This window comes from Bos indicus, chromosome 8 (genome assembly GCF_029378745.1).
Source record: "Bos indicus isolate NIAB-ARS_2022 breed Sahiwal x Tharparkar chromosome 8, NIAB-ARS_B.indTharparkar_mat_pri_1.0, whole genome shotgun sequence".
NCBI classification, from domain to species: Eukaryota; Metazoa; Chordata; class Mammalia; order Artiodactyla; family Bovidae; genus Bos; species Bos indicus.
In genome coordinates this window covers 70,189,172-70,210,520 of record NC_091767.1, presented here as the reverse complement: position 1 = coordinate 70,210,520, position 21,349 = coordinate 70,189,172, and the positions used below count along the sequence as shown (strand labels likewise).

The 21,349-nt window shown below is 52.1% G+C and overlaps 1 protein-coding gene across 1 annotated transcript; it reads right to left on the bottom strand.

The window, feature by feature from the left end:
• Nucleotides 1-647: 647 nt before the first annotated feature.
• Nucleotides 648-20,817, bottom strand: RHOBTB2 (Rho related BTB domain containing 2). The gene is given in 12 exon segments (XM_070794917.1): nucleotides 648-3,618; nucleotides 4,962-5,067; nucleotides 6,067-6,155; nucleotides 10,506-10,658; nucleotides 12,180-12,296; nucleotides 12,596-12,958; nucleotides 12,961-13,206; nucleotides 13,209-13,609; nucleotides 14,255-14,440; nucleotides 14,976-15,079; nucleotides 15,709-15,910; nucleotides 20,237-20,817. Coding segments are annotated over 11 exon segments (2,175 nt in total). The 5' UTR covers nucleotides 15,901-15,910; nucleotides 20,237-20,817; the 3' UTR covers nucleotides 648-3,400.
• Nucleotides 20,818-21,349: the final 532 nt, after the last annotated feature.

The following is a 21,349-nucleotide window of genomic DNA, read 5'->3' as shown; positions in this document are numbered from 1 at the left end:
ACTCCAGCCCTCCTTCCACCACACCTATCTCTACAGTATTCCAGTCATGGCAGGGTGATGTTATGAAACTAGTACTCCTCAGTTTATCTTTTCCATCTCAAAACTTTGTGTGCCCAAGACTGGCATGGCGGGACCCAAACTAGAATTGGCCGAGTATTTAGGGACCCTCAGGGTATGGTGCCCCAGTGGAGTTTGGTAGGGGTCCTACCTCAGTGGCCTTGGTGAAATAGCCCTTTGCTCTTCCCTTTCAGAGGTCCTGCCCTACTGCCCCTCTGTTCCCCGGAAGTCACGTGTTTCTTGCTTTTGCTGTTCCTTTTGTGAGGGCACTCTGCCTTCATCTTCAGAGGAAGATAGAAATGAACTCTTGTCAATCAAGTGTCAGGTCACTTATCCCTTTCTCGGAGGACGTCCTTAGTGCCCACCTAAAGTATTAGCCTTGTCAGTGTTCATCATGTTTATTTAAGGTAAGCTTGAGGAGAGCCTGAAGTTGCCTTGTTTTATATCCAGTCCAAAGAGCCCCTGACCCACGACAGGCACTCAATTGTTTCACTAGTGGTTGTTTATCTTTTCACTCTTCTCTCCGTTGGAAGTTCTCACCTTAGAAGAGTTTGTTGGAAATATCAAACAGTACAAGAAAGGCCAGTAGGTACAAAATACTCATGTGTTTATGAATCCATGACCAAATTAAATATGCAATTTTATATAAAAAGAGGCGTGTGTGTGTTTTTCTCCCCCATCCTCCCGTTCTCCTCTAGAGTTCTGAGTGACGCGGGTGCAGGAGTGTGTGTTCTTGCTGTGTGACCCACTCCTTCCTTCTCGCTTTTATGCCTCAGGCTCAAGCTTGCCCTGTGTGAATGTGTCTCCTGCTCTGACTCAAGATTTCTGGGCACCAGGTTCCTGGGGGACTGGAATTCAGCCCCTCCTCCATCCCTCTCCTCCCTGCCCTTCCCCTGACTGGGCTGGCCCAGGTCCCCCACAGCCTCCCCAGGTGGTATCTCTGAGTCCCACCTGGGCTTGCTGGGCTCCTGGAGGTATGGACTGGTTCTGACGGAGCTATTGGAAGGGGTGCCGAGACCCTGCCTGCTGGGATCCTGCTGTGGCCTCTCACTTGTGAGCCTCCTGCCACTCCTGAGCCGCCTTCCCTTTCTGTCCCTGCTGGCCTTTCTGCATCCTCATCTTTGGGCCAGACGCCTCAGGCCTGTAAGCTCATGGAGACCTAATTCCCCTGCTGTTGGATTTCAGGTCCTGGCTCTCCCACCCCCCTGGAGTTCTTGGGAGGCCCCCATGGCCCCTCCTACACCCTTCCCAGAGTGAAGGGGCTGGTGCAGAGCAGCACACCCCACCTAGGAGGTTCCCCTTCTGTCCCCTTCACCTCAGCCTCAGCCTGAGCTCAGCAGAAGTGAGCTGACCAGCCAGTAGAGGGCAGCACATGTCTGGTTTCCAAGCCTGCCACCTGGAGGACTTGGAGGGGAGGCAGCCATGGCCTTGAAGTCTAGGGCTCGGACACCAAGGGTCACAGCCATTCAAGATGCACTTGACCTGCCACCTCCTGCTCCTTCTCTTGACAAGGCCTTGACCTCAAATCTCTAGGTCTTGGCACCACAAAATTGATGCAGAGGTTCCATTTTTTGCAGAGGGGGTGGGGGGCGGGCGGTTGCTCTATGCCAGATAATTGGGGGTGGAGCCCCCCACACCGGGCCCTGGGACCAAAACCCAGTTCCTCTCCCTAAAGCATCTTTCTTAGATGAGATGAGTCCTGAGTGCTGAGGACAGGAGCTCAGTCTCTCTGGCTCCACCTTCATCAGAGGGACCCTGTGTTCTGAATCTAACAAGAGTGTGTGGAGTGAGATACAAATCAGAATCAGAAAAGGGGGAGAGGGTCAGTTGTGGCCCAGCTTTCCCCCATGGGCTGCAAGATACTGTCTTAATCCTCCACCATCCTCCAGTCTCCTCCCTCCTCTTCTCTGGACTGACCTTGGTTTTGCTCCTATTCAATTCCCCCATTCTTCCCTGTTATCACCAACCAGCACTGAGTAAGGTCACGTACTTCATTACGATCCTTCTTTACAAAGACTCCTATTCTCCATGTCAGTGCCCTTTCCCCTGACCTTTGACCCCTACCGCGTCCCACCCCTTCAACACAGTCATATCCTATGGAGTTACCTGCTGAAGTTGACATCGGATTGATTCTCATGATGAGTCCAACACCATGGTGATTCCCGAGCCCCCCCTCCCCGCCCCTGCAACGTCATCCCCAGCGTGCTGAAGGCATGCACCATGCCCTCCAGAGTCAATCAGTGGGGCCAGGACATCCTCGGTCACAGCCGGTTACACTGCTTTCCTGAAAAGCATCGGAGTCAATTTTACCACCTCGACCATTGTCTCATCCACATGGGGTCCCCTGCTTGGCTTTATAAGAATGAGAGCCATCCAGGGTCTTTTTCTGCTTTTCTTCTTTTGAGGGGACAGAGGCCACAATGCTTTTGTCGGTGGTGATTTTGTTCATTGTCTGCATATTTTTGCAAAATTTACCCTCTCCCCATTAGAAGCTGTGCTGGCCAGCAGCGGGGGGGAGGAGCCCAAAGGAGCATGGGATTGCTGTACTCAGGTCCCATCACCCTCTACTTTCTCTCCCCCTGTTCCAGTGTTTCCTTTTGTTTCCATCTCCAAACCTGAGCGGTAAAGGATGGAGGGAAAGAGAAGTTTCTCATTGCACCAAGAAGCACTGCTTCCAGGGCTGAAGCTCTGAAAAACCTCTGCCACCTTCTCAGGCCTGGTTGCCCACAGCCCCGGAAGCAATGCTGGCAGAGGGCAAGCCTTCTACTTGCGGCTTCTGGCAGCTGCACCACAGAGGTGGAAGCCTGGAGTTGGGCTCTGAAGGCTTAAGTTCTACCCTGACTTTTCCAGTGAGGATTTGAGTAGGCTCCACGTGGAAAGGCCCACAAAGCCACTATAACCCTTCAGTTCCATAAATGGAGACGTGAGGCCAACAGAGGTAGGACCCTGCCTGCCCACTGCTGCTCCCTGGGAGGGGGCTGCCTGTGCAGACCAGGACACACAGCTTCCCAGCAGGAGAATTTCCCCTTTGATGCTAGGGTTCTCCGACCCACAGACAAGATGCCACAGTCCTCAGCTCTCTCCCCGATGCCCGCCTCCAAGAGTTGTCTCCCGGCCAGCCATGGAATCAGGACCTCTGCACAGGGCCACTGCTCTGGTCCACGAGGCCAGGCTCCCTCCTCTCTGTGCTGAGCTATGTTGGCTGGTGAGAGCAGCTCCACCCAAAGGGTCCTGGTTATGCGAGTCCTCTGTCCCTGGGAGGTGGAGGGGGCGATGCGGAGGAGCAGAGGGGCAAAGACAAGTGGGGACAACAGCAGCAGGGTCAGAAGAGGGTGGCAGCATCTCAGACCACAGCCGAGGAGGAGGATGGGGACGCCGAGGAGGCGGCCGAAGAGGACGCCGAGGACGGACTATTCCAGAACAACCAGCGCCGCTTGGGCTGCCGCTTCAGGTGCAGATAGTCCTCCTTCTCGCGCTCCTTCCGGGCCCGCTGGTAGTGGTCTTCCTCCTTCAGGTACCAGATGGGTGGCCACCGGTGTTTCTCGAAATACTGCTGGTTTTCTGGGGCAGAACGGCAGTAGGGCTGGGTGAGGAAGACGCAGGAGGAGGGGCAGAGGGACTCCCACCCCTGCCCCGCTGCCATGGAACATGCCTCTGGTCCTCCTAGGCCCACATGCCAACCCCTGGGGACCAGAAGTGGAAGCCCTGCCTTCACTGAGCCCCCAAAGAGAGTCAGTTGCCCAGGGAGTGGAGCCGACGGTCCACACTGGGGAAAGGCATTTCCACTTGCGTCTTTCTTCAAAGGCAGAGGGAAGATCCTATCAAGGCTTGGAGAATAAAGCAGGCTGCGACAAGGGATGAGGGAGAAATGGTGAGAAGAGCTGTGGGCAAGAAGATGCTCGGCCTGGCTGGGCTGACAGCAGGTGCAGCTGGCAGAGCTGAGGTTCTGAGAGGGGAGGTACGGGGGGTAGGGGTATGCAGGAGCTCAGATGGGAGGGAAGGCTAGGCTGAGGGGTTTGGACTTCTTCTGGAAGGTGTGGGGGCTCCACGAAAGTTTGGGACCAGGGAAGTGAGGCAGTTGGAGCTGTGCTTTAGAAAGAAAATGCTAGAAGGGTGATGAGGACAGAGCAGGAGTGGGAGACCTGGTAGAGTACTAGGGAGGAGGGTCACAGCAAAGCAGATGGTGCCCAGTGAAGACCAACTGGGGGAGGCCAGCCACACCTCTCCCTGGATCCCATGAATCCTGGACCCCTGGATTCCTGTCAGGCCCCAGGACCTGAGACATCAATTAAGCAGAGACCAAGCTGCAGGGACCCCAGAGGATGCCCAGATCTGTGTTGTCCAAGCTGTGACTTGTGCCCATTCCCAGGTTATGAAATTAATGTCATGAGTCGTGAACAGTATTAAAAACAACTGATAAATTTTTCAATATGTGTACTAGGTTACAAGGTAAAATGTAATTCTTGATAACCTAGAGGGGTGGGATATGGGGATGGGAGGGAGGCTCAAGAGGCAGGGGATATATGTATAATTATGGCTGATTTGCATTGTTGTTTGGCAGAAACCAATCAACATTGTAAAAATTAACAAACAAAAATGGATTTCTTATTGTGGAGTTTGATCCACAAACATCTAAAAAACACCACCTCTAGTCTGACTGTACCTGTGAAAAGCAGAAGCTCAGAGGGGCAGAGTGAATTGCCCACAGTCTCTGGCTGGCTGGGGCTGGGGGGCCGCCCTCCATACCAGCGCTTTTTCCAGGACCCCCTCCGCTGGGCTGGGTGCATGTTTGCAGGCTACTCCCCACCCACAGGGGTCTTTGGCAGCCTCTGGGCGCCCTGGGGTCAGGTCAGAGGCTTGGACCCAAGGAGAGGGAGGCGACAAATGCCGCTGGGGATGCTCACCTGGGGACATGGCCTTCATGTCTCGGGGGAACTTGCGACACACATTGTTGTAGTTGGTGCAGATGTGGTGAAGACACCAGTCAGCCAACTGGTACGCACAGTGGAACTGGGAACAGACAGGAGCATGTCTGTGCTGGGACCCCTGGGCCAAGGTCTGCACACAGATGTCTACTTTTGCCTTCAGAGCCAGAGCTTTGGCGCAGGTGGCCAAAGGCCCTGAGTCACAAAGAACCCACCTCGAGTGGCAAGGCCACACAAAACCATGATGGAATGACATGGATTTGCTCTTTGGCACCATCACCACCACCTCACCCGTGACCTGCCCCCAGCAGCCCCAGAAACCCACAGTCCTATGAGGTGGCCTCCTACTGGGTCTGCCCTCCTCAGATCTGACCCCTCGTCCTCCATGCTGGACCAGAGCAGCCTGCACCAAGGTGCTGACAACCGGGCTTAGAGAGCTGACCACCCAGGCATATCTGCATTATTTTAACTTCAGAAACTAATCTTTAGAATGTTTGGCACCCTGAGGGCTGGTAGGGGAGATTTTGCTTGCCTGTTTTGGGTGGCTCAGACAGTAAAGAATCTGCCCGCAGTGCAGGACACCTGGGTTCAGTCCCTGGGTCAGCAGGATCCCCTTGAGGAGGAAATGGCAACCCACTTCAGTATTCTTGCCTGGAGAATCCCAGAGACAGAGGAGCCTGGCAGGCTAAAGTGCACGGGGTCGCAGAGAGCCAGACATGACTGAGCAACTAACACTGTCACTTGGGAAAATGGAGGAGGAAGTTCATCTTAGACGGAGAGTCCCCAGTGTGCCTTAAATGACCCCAGCCGGCAGCAACCACGTCTATACAGGTCTCTGGTTTCCCTCCCCGGCCCAACGGTTGCCTGAAGTCTCTGTCCCTTCCTGCCACAGCCAGCCTCTCCTCTTGGCATGTTGGGGTGAATCCTCTGGCCTGCAGGGTAAGATGGGTCTGCCCACTGGGGGAACCAAGTCTGTCAATGGGTTTCCTTCCTACCCACCACCTCCCAAACCCTCCCCATTTGCTGCCAACAGGCAGAGCCCAGAGCTGAGAATGTTGCAGAGATTCCTTCCCTGTCATCCTACCTGAGCCAGTTCCAGGAACACAAGGACGTCCCCGTCGATGTCCACCATCATCTGGGTTGCTTCCATCAGCCCAGTCACTGTGTACTGCTCTGTGACACACACACAGCCAGGAACGGGCTGAAGAACCACAGGAGTGGACAGGCACTTCTTTATCCCCTCCCCGACCCCAGCAGGGGCCCACAGCAGGGCAAAGAGAGGTCCGGGGCAAGTCCCAACAGGCCAGGAAAGGCCACAGGAGATTTAAGTCGGCTCCTACCAGTGAGGAAACCAGGATTGGAGCAAGACTTTCCCACTGGAGATGAGGTGGGAAGTGAAGGCGGAGACTAGAATAACCTATGAAGCTTTTTAAGCTACATATGTGGCAGCAAGGAGTTATACAGGTGGGGTGAAAGCCCCCACCCCTGAGAATCAGCCATTGATACTGATGGGAGAGGGTATTAAATCTCAAATTTGCTGAGAACTATAGATTAGAACTAAGGATTAAATCAAGTTGTTCATTTTAATTTAAGTTTTGTAACAAATTGTGTACTAACCTTGCATTTCATGTTAAGACCTTTCTAGGGAAGAAGTAAACACTTTGAGTTCTGAATTTTAACTGTATCAGTATAAACTGATAAAGTATTTTATCTTTAAAAGTAATATGTCTCAGCTGAGTCCATGGGAAAAGACCTAGAAACAACAGCCATCCCAATAGCAAAAGCATTGCTAATGCAAATACTGTAGCCTTGAAATCCCATTTCCAACTACAGGAAGCCAAGACTTCTTAGAGAAATGGCTGATACGGGTATGGGGCAGGAAATGTACACAATGAACCTGGCACATCTTGTCATTCCAGAGCATCAAAAGCTCTTCTAGAGACTCTGCAGCCAACTTGAGGAGACTTCTACAGGTTAAAGGAACAGCAGAGTATCTGAGTTTTCTTAAAGCTAATTGCAATTATTTAAAACCGATAGCTGGAATCAAGATTGCCGGGAGAAACATCAGTAACCTCAGATATGCAGAGGGCACCATCTTTATGGCAGAAAGCGAAGAACTAAAGAACCTCTTGATGAAAGTGAAAGAGGAGAGTGAAAAAGTTGGCTTAAAACTCAACATTCAGAAAACTAAGATCATGGCATCCGGTCCCATCACTTCATGGCAAATAGATGGGGAAACAATGGAAATACTGAGAGACTTTATTTTGGGGGGCTCCAAAATCACTGCAGATGGTGACTGATGCCGTGAAATTAAAAGATGTTTGCTCCTTGAAAGAAAAGCTATGACCAACCTAGACAGCATATTAAAAAGCAGAGACCTTACTCTACCAACAAAAGTCCATCTAGTCAAAGCTATGGTTTTTCCAGTAGTCATGTACGGATGTGAGAGTTGGACTATAAAGAAGGCTGAGTGCTAAAGAATTGATACTTTTCAATTGTGGTGTTGGAGAAGACTCTTGAGAGTCCCCTGGACTGCAAGGAGATCCAACCAGTCAATCTTAAAGGAAATCAGTCCTGAATATTCATTGGAAGGACGGATGCTGAATCTGAGACTCCAATACTTTGGCCACCTGATGTGAAGAACCGACTCATTTGAAAAGATCCTGATGCTGGGAAAGATTGAAGGCAGGAGAAGGGGACGACAGAGGACAAGATGGGTGGATGACATCACTGACGTGATGGACATGAGTTTGAGTAGGCTTCAGAAGTTGGTGATGGACAGGGATGCCTGGCACGCTGCAGTCCATAGGGTCACAAAGAGTCGAACACGACTGAGCAACTGACCTGAACTAAAAACCAATAGAGTATGTTCACGTCCAAAAATTCATAATCACATGTAATATTAATAACAAACAATCAACTGGTCACTCTCAAAGGATGATAGCAAACAAATGTGTGTCTTGAAAACTGGTAAACAGGGACTTCCCTGATGGTCCAGTGGCCAAAACTCTACACTTCCAATGCAGGGGACCAGGTTCAACCCCTGGTAAGGGAGCTAGATCCCACATGCTGCAACTAAAGATCCTTCATGCCAGCACTAAGACTCCACTGCAGCCAAATAAGTACATAAATATAAGAGAAAAGAAAAACAACTGGTAAATTAAAATACCACATATTCACCTGCTTTTCCTACATGAACTATTCTACTGGGAAATCAAACCATAGGTGAGGGAAAGTTTCCCTCCTTTTGAAAGTATTCTAACAGATTAAAAAAAATAAAATAAAAAAAAGACCGAATTGGAATATTACCATTTCACAACACTTAATAAATGAATGGATCCAGGCAATAAAATTCAAAGGCTGCTAACACCACAAAAAGCGAGAAAAGCAGATGATCTATGTTTCTTGATGAAAAGCAGAAACAGCCTACAAAATGTAGTCTCACCAAAAGAAGACTCAATCTAATCTAGCCTCTAGACCTGAAGGCCAGTTGATAGGAAGGAAACATGGTGGACTACAGAAAGGCAATCAGTAAAAAAATCTAGGTTCCCTGGATCAGAGGGTTTTTCCAACATATCACAAGGGAAAGTTCTGTTTTTGTTTTTAACAGACAAGGAACTTACAGATTAAAAAAACCTTAAAAGTTATATGAAAAATAAAATCATGCTATAGTGTTTCAGGATGCACACTTGGATGATATAACTATGAAGAAGAGTAAGGAAGAGCAATCATAAAATCTTAGAGCAATAGGCAGAATGGTTACCTTTGGGGTGGGGAGGGCCTATGGTTGAGAGGGACAACTGGGGGCTCTAGTGTGGCGAGCAAGGGCCACTTGGTTTGTAATAATTTATTAAGATGAACACATATTTCATGTTTTTTGTGCAATATTTAACATTTTAAAAATTAAGCTTAAATTAATAACTTCATAGTAAGCTTATATCACAAAACATGTCACTTATTATACAACACTTGGCATTTTCCACTGTTCCTTTACACGGTACATAGAAACATATTTTTTAAATATGTTTTTTAGCGATTATGAAGCATTTCCCAGGAAAGGCCATTCAATGTTATTTTCTATAAGCCTTTCCATGCAGCAGTGAGAGGTAACATTATTAATGGCTACCTTGCAAAAGCCATCCACCAGTGTGCCTGTTTGACTTGTCTCTGATTGCTTGCTATGATGAAACAAACTTAAAGAAACACCTGAATACATTTTTTTTTCATTTGGGCCATTTCTGTGTAGCAAGTCTTTCAAAAGTTATTTAGTCTAAGAGTTTTGGACTATTTTCTGTGTTCTGGGAATGCTGCACCACTTTTTCAAATTGTTGCAGCTGTGATCTTACTTATTTTTTATTTATTTATTGGTCGCACCACTCAGCATGCAGGATCTTAGTTCCCTGACCAGGGATCGAACCCATACCCCCTGCAGTGGAAGTGCAGCCTTAACCACCAGACCACCAGGGAATTCTGCAGTTGAAATCTTTAGAAGCCTCTTACTCCCTGCCCTAAAGCCCTCAGTGTCCCCTGGCCTGCCTCTGCAGGCTCAGCTCTTAACATTTGATTCCAGTCAATCATTTCCACCTCTTCCAGGGACCAAGCGCCACCTTTCAATTCATTTCTCATCATAGGATCACTGCTTCCCTCATAGCCAAGTCCCAATCTTGATCATCTGCCGAGGGCCACAGCAGCTCTGACACCAGGTCCTTCCCTGAACCTCAACTCAGTATCTGAGGCCTTGCTCTCTGCCGCCGACCCGCCCAAGGACATTAACCTGGACATCAATGCCAGTACAGGTACCAACACCAACATCAATGGAACGCACATGCTGACTCCAGCTCAGGAGCACCACCTGTCGGCGGGCACCACGGGCTCCACATGACTTCTCATCTGCACTGCACCATCTCTCCTCCTGCCCTGGCACCCCAAGCGCTGCTCCTTGGTCTCCCTCCTGCCCCAGCCCCTGCTCCACCCAAGCCTCTGGGGTTGGTCCATGCTGAAACCTGAGCTCTAGCTCGCAGGATCTTCCAGGAATCAAAGAATTAGGAGTGACCAACAATTAGGTCAATGTTTACTGTGTTTCTAGAAGAAAGAGAAAGGGAAGGTGGAAGAGAAGAAGGAAATGAGAAAGGGGAAGAAAAACGAAAGGAAGGAGGAGGAGATGCAAGGGTAGGAATGAGGAATGGTGTTCTGTTCTTTTTGGCTTCTTAAGCTTGCCTAAGTGTGGCCAAGCTGAGAACCTCGAGCCCTGGTATCTACTGGTGCCCACTTGCTGCACCACAATAACCTTCAGAGAGACCTATAAGGTGACCCCACCAAGCATCCCTCTCACACATTTCCTTACATCCACATCCTCACCGCAACCCCAATACGCACCGACCTATCTCACGCTATGTAAACGTATCCCCTTGGTGCTGGCGGCCTGTCCCCTAGGAGGAGACAGGTGAGAGAAGAAACCACGACTCCCAGGGGGTCTCCTGACTCCTCCTCCTCCCTGGAGGCCCCTCCCATGGGCTTAGCTACCTGTGAGGGCGACCAAGTGTGGCAGGCAGAGGTGGATGGCCAGGATGATGAGTTTCATGTCGTCCAGGTCGGGGCTGGAAGTGAACATGCCGGTGTACAGGTACTCCAGCACGGCCCGCATGCAGCTCTTGCTTGTGTAAGGAAATACCACCTGCGGGTGGGAAGGAATGGGGCAGGCTGCAGCAAGGTCCAGCTTTAGGGAAAGAGCAGCAGTTCTGAAGAACTCAGAAGGCCCTGGCCTGGACAGTTGGTCTCCCATAGACAGGTTGCCACCCCTCTGAGGTCCCTGGACCTGCTCAGAACCCCTCCTTCCCCAAAGGCTAATCTCCCACACCAACAGCCTGCAATGAACCCATCTGCTGAGCACCTGTGAGCAGGGCTCCAACAGCTTTTAAAAAGGACCTGCACTCGCGTTAGCATCTTTCTGGTTTGGAGGAAGCATAAAGGAATCCTTCCGGTCACCTGCACCTGGCCCCACTCTATCCTTCGGGGAGCAGTGCAAGTGGGATGTGGATGAACGGAGCGAACACCAGCTGGTCTCTCTGGGCTGCTCGAAGCTACAGCTCTGGGCCTCTGGGATCTCTCCAGAGCGGGACCAACACAAAAACTGCTTTCTCATCAGCCGCCAGCCTCTCCAGGCTGCACTGGAATTGGCTGGAACTTTACAGCTGCTTCTGTGACTCTGGAGAGTTCCCATCTCACACGTTGCACATCTCAACCCACTCATGCTTCAGGGAGCAGAGACAACTCAAATCTCGAACTCTCCGCTTCACCTCCCAGAAGGACTCCCTTTCCAGTGTGTGCTAAGTCGCTTAAGTCATGTCCGACTCTGTGCGACCCTATGGACTGTAGCCCGCCAGGCTCCTCTGTCCTTGGGATTCTCCAGGTAAAAATACTGGAAAGGGGTGCCCTTCCCTCCTCCAAAGGACCTTCCTGACTTAGAAACCTTAGGAAATGCCTTCTCTGGGTTATAGGATGCTATACTCTAACATTCTTTGTTCAGCTTTTCAGTGCTTGCTGAGCACTGACTAAGGGACCAGAGCTGAGAAGGGTACTCAGCAGAAATAAAAGACCTCATCCGCATACTCAAGGGTGAAACCTCAGATCAGCTGGAGAAACTTGGTGTGGACCCTTGGAACTTTAAGTAGATTCACAAAGGAGGACACTGTTAACTACAAGGCTGAGGGATGGACAGTCAGTGTCACAGTTCAGAGAAGGGTAGAAAGGAGGTCAGACTTGAACCCCAGTCTTGATTTGGCTAGAACTCCCACTGACTCCTGATGTTTCCTCTAACTAATTTTCTACCCACTGACTCCCACCCTACACCTTGACTATAAACTCCACTTGATCATGCTCAATTAAGAATAAAAACCAGTTCTATACTGAGGTCTCTTTTCCCCTATTGCAATAGTTTCTGAATAAAAATCTGTTCTTACTGCTTTAAGAAAAAAGTTTTTTCTCAACTATAGAGCTAGGATGTGACCATAATTGCCCATCTTGGTATATTGCAAAGTCCTTGGCTATAGGAGCCATCTCATAAACTTCTCTTGGGCCCATCACTTGGTGGTTTGTACAGAGTCAAGACTGAAGGAAGTACCATGAAGTGACAGATGCCTCAGATGGAAAGGGAGTAAACCTCTCTCCCTCCCAGCCGTTTCCATCCTAGCCTTAGCTCCCTGGTGGAACTCTCCACAAATGGCCCCCCAAACATGGCAGCCATCCAGTCACAGCTAGAAATCAACAGGGGCTTGTGGGCGCTGATGGTGCCATCATCCAGGATGAAGGTCACATCTGTTGGGTGAGAGAAGATGCATCACGTGAGGATGGGGTGAAAGTATATGGGACAACCAACCCCTCAGGTCGACACTGCTCCCAGATGACTGCTTCCTCCTGAAGCCAGTCTGTGAGCACCACATGACCCAATCTCAAGCTGGGGGCTCTAGGTTTCAGGAGCAGAGCCGCAGTATCTCCAGGACATCAGTAGCTGAGATGACTCAGAATGCTACTTGGACCAACCCAGATTCTGCAGAAGGCTCCTGGAGGGAAGTCCCCTGCCTTTGGGACACCAGCTCCTAAAGCCTGTTTCATACCTGAGAAGGTGCCTTTGGCCAAGCACTCCTTAACCCGGTTTGTTCGGCGGACATGGAAGGCCTTGGTGATCTCCTCGTTCATGAAGGCCTCGTTGTTGAGGATGTTGGCCACCATCATGCACAGATCAAAGACCTCAAGCAGCTCAGCGATGTGGGCGATGTGCATGAGGTCTCGCTCGTTCTCGTCCAGCTCCCCCGTGTACAGGTACTTGAGAACAGCCCGGAACGGCCCTGGCTGGATGGAGTTGTCCATTTTCACCACCACCATCAGCCGGGATTTATAAGTCAGTGGGTCTTCTGTCATCTCTTCCTGGATGCTCACAAAAGCTCGGCTCCAGGAAGACAGCACTCGACCCCGCCCAGCAGGTACCCTGTCCCATTGCCACGTAAGATCCCGTCCCTGGTGGATGCCCGGAGCCCAGTGGGCCCAGAGCCCCCACCCTCCTCCACACTCTCACACATGTCAAAGCTGACTGCCTGGAGCAGGAAGTCCCGGCCATGGTGGTGGTGATGGTGGTGGTGTTGATCAGGGTGACCCCGGTGGTCCTCTGAGCGGGGACCCCCTGACCCCGAGGGTCCCCCCAGCTCCCCCTCACTCAGGTCCATGAGGACAGGTCGTAGAACTTGGAGGAGGATGTGGAGAGGTAGATCTTATGGGCGAAGATGCACACCCGCTCCTGAAGCACAAGGATGACGTCTGCACACAGCGGGTCCTCCAGGAGGTGGGCAGGGCACTCCTCGCTGCTGGAGGGGGGGTCGGGCACCACAATGAGCGGGGGCGGTGGCTTGGGGGGCAGGAAAGGCGCCTGCAGCAGGGGCCGCTGCACATTGCGGAGGTGGGACTTCCAGAACTGCAGGTGCCGGCGGGAGATAAGCGCTGCCCGGATGGCGTTGTCGAAGACATCCTTGATACTGAACTGCACCACCACGCTCAACTCGTAGTAGGGGATACCCAGCTCCTTGGCCACCTCTCGGCCCTTCTTTGGGGGAAGGATCTCATTGGGCTTGATGGGCCTGGCACGTTCAAGAAGGGAAGCCAAATTCATGTCGGTGGTGGAGGGGTGGGGGGCAGGGAGATGCATTCTCCCGATCCTGTGTGTTTTTCACCTGACTGGCGGAGTCCCTGCTGAGGATCTGGGTCTAAGCCCCGTTCCTGCCCTGCTCATTTCCACTCCCTTTCTCCTCTGTTTGGCCAGATCCTACCATTCTTTCAAGGCTCACTTGTAATCCCTTCTTCTTCCAGGAAGCCCTCCATTATCTATGGTAGGCCTGGGTGATCTCCCTGGCTCAGAGTAGTGGGAGGGCTGACTACCTCTCTGGCAATTAGCATGCTGGTTTTTAACATATTCACCTATCCAGTTGTCTCCCAGCAAGACTATAAGCTCCTTTCATACAAAGATTACCTCTCCTTCTCTCCTCATGATGCTTAGCCCAGTATTGCCCACTCAGTGTGTAATGGATGGATGGATGGATGGATGAAAGAATGACCATTCTTACTGGCCCCCTATGTGAGTCTGCTTCAAATGGAGGGATAGAAGTGAGGCTCTGTGCATTCTCTCAGGGCTGCGCAGGGAGTTGAGAGACACACAACTTCCCCCCACCCCCTCTTCCCCTTCCCCATCTGCCACCTTTCCCTCCCTAGGCACCAGGACTCCCTACCTAGCCAAGGGTCTCCTGGCCCTATTGACAGCGTCCAGGTCAGCATAACGCAGGTCCAGCTGGCAGCCCACCAAGATGACAGGTGCTCGGGGGCAGAAGTGCTTGATTTCTGGGTACCACATGGTCTTGACATGGTGGAGGGAGTTGGGGTTGGCAATGGAGAAGCACAGAACCACCACATCAGATCTGGGGTGGGAGAGAGTGAGGTTATAGGCAGAAAAAGCTAGTGATAGGTTCCCTGCTGCTGGAACAAGGGAGAACACATACCCAACGGCACCCCTACACTGCAGTCCCACAACTGTCATATGGATCGGCTCACGTGATCTCCCCCAAAACATTTAATCATAGCACTTCCTATTTCTGTACCCCCAAGTTAGCACTTGAGAGCTTTCAAAGACTCTTGGGTTGACCTCACAGCTCTCTTGAGATTTAGACATGACCGCTTTTACCATCTCATCTGAACAGCCTTCCTAATTGCTCAAAGTCCCAGTGTTACTGGTCAACAGGGGAGAACTGAAACCAGGCCGCCCGACTGCAAAGCCGGCTCCCTGCCCAGCCCAGGCTGCCTGCCCGTCAAGGGTCTCCCAGGGCTGTTTTCTCCACTCCTTCCTCCCAGTTTCACAGAGTGAAACTCCTTCCACTCAGTTTCACAGAGTGTCCTCATACCTCAGGGAAAAACCCCGTCCACTTGGCTCCCTGAGGCAGCGGGGGCCTTCCCTACCTCCCATAAGCAAAGCGCCGGTCTTTGTGGTGGTCTCCGAAGGTGTCCCAGAGGCGGAGAGACACGCTCACATCGTCCACCACGTCTCGGGAACGTTCCAGCACCTGGAAGGGGTGGGGGAAGGGGGTGGGACAGGGAGAGGGGAGGGAAGCAAAGGCAATGGTTCCTGGGGGCCCTGCATGCCGACTCGGGGTGGGGTCAGCTCACTCCTGGGTCCCACAGCATGGGGGCTGGGGGGACAACTAGTGTCTCCCTCTCTGTGTCCTAGAACACCTGAGTCCCCTAACAAGAGCTGGCCAGGACAGAAGAGACTCCAGAGGGCAGACAGTCACGGGAGTGATGCGATCTCCCAAGGAGCCCATCCTTGTTCCCAGCTGTACCTGCCAATCAGATGTTTCCCAGCCTTGGGTCTTCTGGTATCATTAGCCAGCAGTTTCTTTTCTCCCGGCAGCTCTCATCTCTCCAAAGCACCACCCCTTTCCCAGCTCCAGGGCTTCCCATTACTGGGGGCTATGTTACACAAGATGCCCCAGGCTTCTGCTCAGACAAACACAAAGGGCTGGGGACCCCTCCCCTGGGGTGGGCTCCCCTCAGGCCTCTCCCAGGGATCTGTGCTCTTCAGCTGCCTCTACTCAACCTTTAAAGGGCTTCCGTGAGCTTAGCATAGGGCCCCTCTGGAGAAATCCCTGGGGAAGAAGCCCAGATGAGTGAGGCCATAGACTTGCAACCTTACCTCTTGGCATACCCGATACTGGTCAATGGCCCAAACCGTGGGCACGTGGGTGGCAAGCAGCTGGTACTGGGTGAGGGTGGCATTGCAGGCCCGAGAACAGATAAGCCTGGTCTTGCCCACAGCGTTGTCCCCCACCACCACGCACTTGATGGTCTCTACGTTTGGCCTTTCATAATCCATGTCAGAATCCATTAATTGGGACCTGAGGGAGAGAAGAGAAGCAGTCAAGACAACTTCGCACACCAGCCCCTGAGGGCCAGGGCCAGCAGCTCTTCTCTGCCGGGCCTGCCCCCTCTCTGAGCATTTGAGCAGAGAGGAGGACAAGGGAGTGGGTAGCTTTCCGGGCCCAGGCTCCACAGGGGCCCGAGGAGACAGGAGTCCCTTCAGGCTGAGAGGCACAGCTCCACTGGGTGAATCTCTGGTCTTCCTCCTGTTGTCTCCATCCTGCAGCAGCAGGGCTTCTGGTTGGGGAATGCCAGAGAGAGATCCCAAGGCGGAGTCTGCTCGGGGGCTGGTCCCCACTCTCCTGGGAAGAGAGGTGTCTGCCTAGGAAGCTCACTTATCATCTGCTCTCGTCCTCCAGCCCGCAGGGCTGTGACAGCAGAAAAACAAAGATGAGAGGAGGGGAGTCAGGGCCAGGTCCCCACCCCTTCTTCCCAGCATGCCTGAGGGCAGGGCTGCTGAGAAAATTAAGATGAAATTAAATTAAAACTTAAAAATTTAAATGAAAAAATTAAATTAACATTTAATGGACTTGTCGGACCGGGCAGCGGCCCTCCTGGCTGCGACCTTTGCCTCTCTCCTCTCGCTGTCAATTTCCAAACTGCAGCCTGCCTGTGGCTACCCTTCAACCCCAGCCCCATTACAGAGATGCTGAAGTTTTTTGTCCCAGATTCTCCAAGCTGAGACGGCTTCTGGGTGCTTGCACCTGAGCAGTCCACAGGCCTCTCCTCTCCTCTTGTGAGATTGTCCCATTACCTAAGGGGCTCACTCAGTATTGAGATGGTGGTAGTGGGGGTAAGCAGTGGCCTGGGACAATACGTGTGTGTGCACACACTCAGTCACTCAGTCGTGTCCGATTCTTTGCAACCCCATGGACTGTAGTCCATCTCCAGGCAAGAATACTGGAGTGGGTTGCAGGGGATCTTCCCGAGCCAGGGATCCACCCCATGTCTCCTGCACTGACGAGTGGATTCTTTACCACTGAGCCACCTGGGAAATCTGGGACAATACACCCCATGGCTAATGGGCCAGTAAGCCTTCCCATCCCCTACCCAGGCCTGCCTTCCAAGTATCCTGCATCCAGTTTCAGGGAAAATGAGATACATTCCCTTCCACATTTCTCCTTCCTGGGGAGGAGGAGTCTCAGGCTGGAAGCCCCTGGACACCAGCACTCCTGGAAGGATGCTCATTAAATTGGCTGGACAGGTAATGGGAAAGCAGAGAGTCAGAAACTCGGGCCTGAATTTCTGAACAAATGTTTGCCTTACTTTCCTCCTGTGTTAGGTAGAGAGGAAGCGGCTCATCCACCCACAGAGAGGGATGGCTCAAATGAACAAACAGAAGGTCCTTCTGTAGTCAAAATGTCATGTCAGTGTTTAAAAAGCTATCTCCAGGAGGGGGCCCTGGGCTTTTAGGGGTTTTTGCTGACAGCCTCACAGTTGGCATCCACTCTCCCCTGGAAGGCTTGAAGAGAGAAGGTAGGGGTAGTGCAGGCATTATTAGCAAGCTTGGTTTCACCAGGGTCACTGACCTGCCCCTGCTCACATTTCCTGAGTACCTGAAGTCAGCTGGGGGTTGGAGCAATTTGAAGGACTCCTTCCTAGGCCAAGGAAGGCTGAGCCCAGAGGAGTCCTGGAGGCTTCCCAGGAGCTCTCACTGCTGAGCCATCCAGCCCAAGAGCCAAGCCACCAGCAGCAACAGAGGAGCTCGGCTCCTGCAGGACTGTAACTAGATGCCAGCATGCGGGAATGCAGACCTGAAATATCCAACGATGGTAACTGGGATTTTGCTCAAGTGGATGCATCTCAGCCACCTTAGCAAAAAGTACGGCAAGGACTTTCCAATGAGACACACGCCTCCTCTTTCTTGGAATTTTACAGGATCTAAACAACCAGGGGTCTCTGGGCAGGTCCCTCCCTAGTCTCCAGTGCAATTGTCTGCCTCATTCCTTCTCCTTCCTCCACCCCTTCTCAGCCTCTCCAGCAAGCAACCATTATTCTGCCCACCATCTTGCCTCTCCCCAACTTCATTCTCCTGATGAAGAGTGGGAACCCCACTTTGATAGTTCCTCGTCTCAAGGCAGACAGCGGGAAGGATGTGCTGGCGCTGGGAGGCATCTGGGTTGTGATTTCTGTTTAATTAGTTGAAGAACAAAACAGATAGATTCCCCAATACAAATATACACAGATGTAGGAGAAAGAGAGAAACCTACTAGCCAACAGAGCTTCTTTCTTAAATTGAGGTTCTAGCAGCACGGAGGTGTGTAGACAGAAGAGGGGATGAGAAATCAAGGCGACCTATCAGCTCTCACACCCAGGAGCAGCTGGATGGTGAGGAGGATGTCAGAACACCAGCAGAGTGGTTCAGTGCTGGTCCAAGATTGGTGAGTCTACAGTTCAAACACTCGATGCACACCCTATGCTCCTCTAGGGTTAAGCAGGGGACAGCCAACCAGCAAGCAGAAGAGCGACACTGTGCTGGGAGTTTAGACAGCAGACCTGTTGGGTGTTCCTCTGGCTGAGCAGCCCCTCCCCATCCATTTCCCCACCACCCCTGCAGCCTTCTCTTACTTGTCTTTTGACTTCCTCCCAATTTTGATCATTCTCACCCACTCCACCCCCATCCCAACTGCCTACCTGGCAAACTTCATTCATTGTCTGATCTGGGAAAGGGCAAATCACTTCACTTCTCTGTGCCATGGTCTACCCTTCTGGAAAATGGGTATGAGGGCATCAGAAGCCAGTCTTGAATTTTGATGAATCTGTGCCAAGACAGCCTGAGCCAAAAGGAGGTATGTGCCTTATGTAATGTGGTATTATATAATGCCAGATTACATATCTCTATGTGTAATTATACCTCTCTTTTAAGATACACACTGGCCCAATTAAGCGAGCAGAACACTTAGTCTATTCAGGCCTGTCTTTAGAAGGATCCTGTCCTGGAGATATGATGCCATTGTCAACAGTAATGTAATTTTTGCTCTAGAATATTGCTACTTTACAGTAACGGTGCTGGTATACAATGGCACAACCCCCTCAATAAGCCTCTCAACTTCCCCTTTCCTTCTGGCACTCTCACCTTCAATGACTCTAGACTTTTCCACACAATTGCCTCATCCCCATTCCTTCTGAGCCTCCTGATTAACTTCCATACACTATGGTTTCCTTGCCACCTTGCACTGGCTATCATGACCCTGAGGCCACTCCTCTTCCTCAATGATTCCAGAGTCACAGAGATGCTCCCTTCACACCCCATCCCACAATCCCTGTTCCCTTCTCCAAAGACAGCCTCCTGCCCACCAACATCCCAGCTCTTTGTACTCAGGCCAGGTCAGAACAAAAGGCATGTGCTCAAATTAGCTACAACCCTTACAGGCTCCTAGTCCCACCTCCACACCCCTACACACACTCTTTGCAAAGCCCAGAAAAGCCCCCCATTTCCCTCCCACAGCCGATAGGAGGCTTGTTCATCTGTAGCTGCCCTAGTCTGGTTGTCAAGGAAACAACAGAATCTCCCTGGGAGCCTGCTTTGTCTCCTAGCAACCTATATCCCACATCCTGCATCTTACAAAATACAAAAGGGAAGAATATCTTGAAAATGAAGGTAAAGATCAAGGAGGATGGACAGGATGAGGAAGAGAAGACCAGCGAGGGTGGCCTTCCAATTAAAGGAAGCTCCCACCGGGTCACTGACACTGTAATACTGGGGTGGTGGGGGGGAGCAGAGAGATGAATCCCCCCACAGATCCGATGGGCATCAAGGCCCAAACAGATGCCGAATAGTCATGTTAAACAAAAATGCAAGCCTAAACACAGAATAAGCCTCTTCAAACATCAACAAACAACCCTAAGGATTTCTTCCCTTAGTTTGCCAGAACTCAGATGCACAGACTGCAATGGAACGGGTTGAAAGTAACATATCCAGAAGGGCAAAACCAAACAAAAACCCCACATTCCATTAAATATTTTTAACGGAAACATTTCCACTACTCTGGACCTTTTCTCTTGACATGCTGTTCTGCACACACATACAAAATAATTTTTTTTATTTAAATGGGGGAAGGTGAAGGCCACAGCATGCCACGGCAATCAAGTTATTTTCCTTTCCCTAGATACACCCAGAAAAGGTTAGTCCCCCGCCCGCTAAGACCCCAGCAGCCGAAGCTCTAGTCCAGGGACGAGAGGACGCCCGAGGGAAATCAGGACCGGCGCAGACAGGGCCCCTGGGAGGACGCAGAACGGGGAAGCGGCGCGTTTCCAGAGGCTGCTCGCAACCCGGCCATAATAGAAATTAATCATTTACTTACACCGCTACATGTGACGGGGTGATTTCTAGTGTAAGGAACACATCTCTTCCTGCTAAGCACGCTCATTTTAGTGAAATGGCTGGGGTCACTCCGCGGGTGCAAGTTAGGAAGATACCGGTGCCGCCGCGCTGCTGCTGCTGCTGCTGCTGCTGCCGCTGAGGCTCCGGGCTCGGGTCGCGCTACATCAGAAACTCTGACAGAGCAGCCCAGGCCGGACGGCGGGCCGGGAGCGGCCGCGCGCGCGGCACTGCGGCCACTGCCTCTTCCGGATCAGCATCTCCCGGCGCCCAATGTCACGGAGGCGCGCCGGAGCCGGGCAGCGGGAGGCCGCTCAGACCTCCGCGGCTGGGCCGCGCCGCCGCCAACGGCCCTCTCTGGCTGCCGAGGCCGGAGGCGGCAAGCAGAAGTGGGCGAGAGGGGCGAGGCCGCCGCTGCTACGCGCCTGGGCCCGCTCCGAAGGCGCGGCCACCAAGACGCCTAGCGCTGCAGTCCCAGGGACCGCTTGCGACCTCCTTTTTTCATTCACAAAAAAAGAGAAAGGGGATTAAAAAAAAAAGAAGGGAGGGAGGGGAAAAAGGTGGGGGCAAAATCTCACCCAGAACGCCAGCCGTGACAGGTACCGCCCTTCGCGGCGTTCCGTTGGTCGAAATCAGTTGAGGGGGCGGGGAAGGGGCGGGGAAAGAAGGGGATTGGGCGTCCCGGAGGCCCCGCCTCCCGACGTCGCTTGCTTCCTCTCCACTTTTGCTTACCTCGCGGTCACCCGGAGGGACGCGGAGTAGGCTCTAGGCTCGCCTACGGGGGCCGGGGTTGCGTCCCTCTACCTGGCGAAGCTCCAAACCTCACTAAACTCACTCAGAGTTACCCCCCGCCCCTTTCTCCGGGAGGCTGAGAAAGAACTCCCACAGCATCCTAGTCAGCCCTGGACGGGATGCGAGTTAGGGAAGGGGATTTCGACATTTGTGCCTTGTCCCTTAGCCCCGGGCCTCCACCGTTTGCCCAGGGAAAGAGGAAGACAGCTCTGCCAAAAGGGACGTTTTTTCTGGTGTTTGGGGGCCTTCCTCCCTCCATCACCGCCCCTGCAGCTACAGACTATGTCTCCAATTTCCGTGGCCC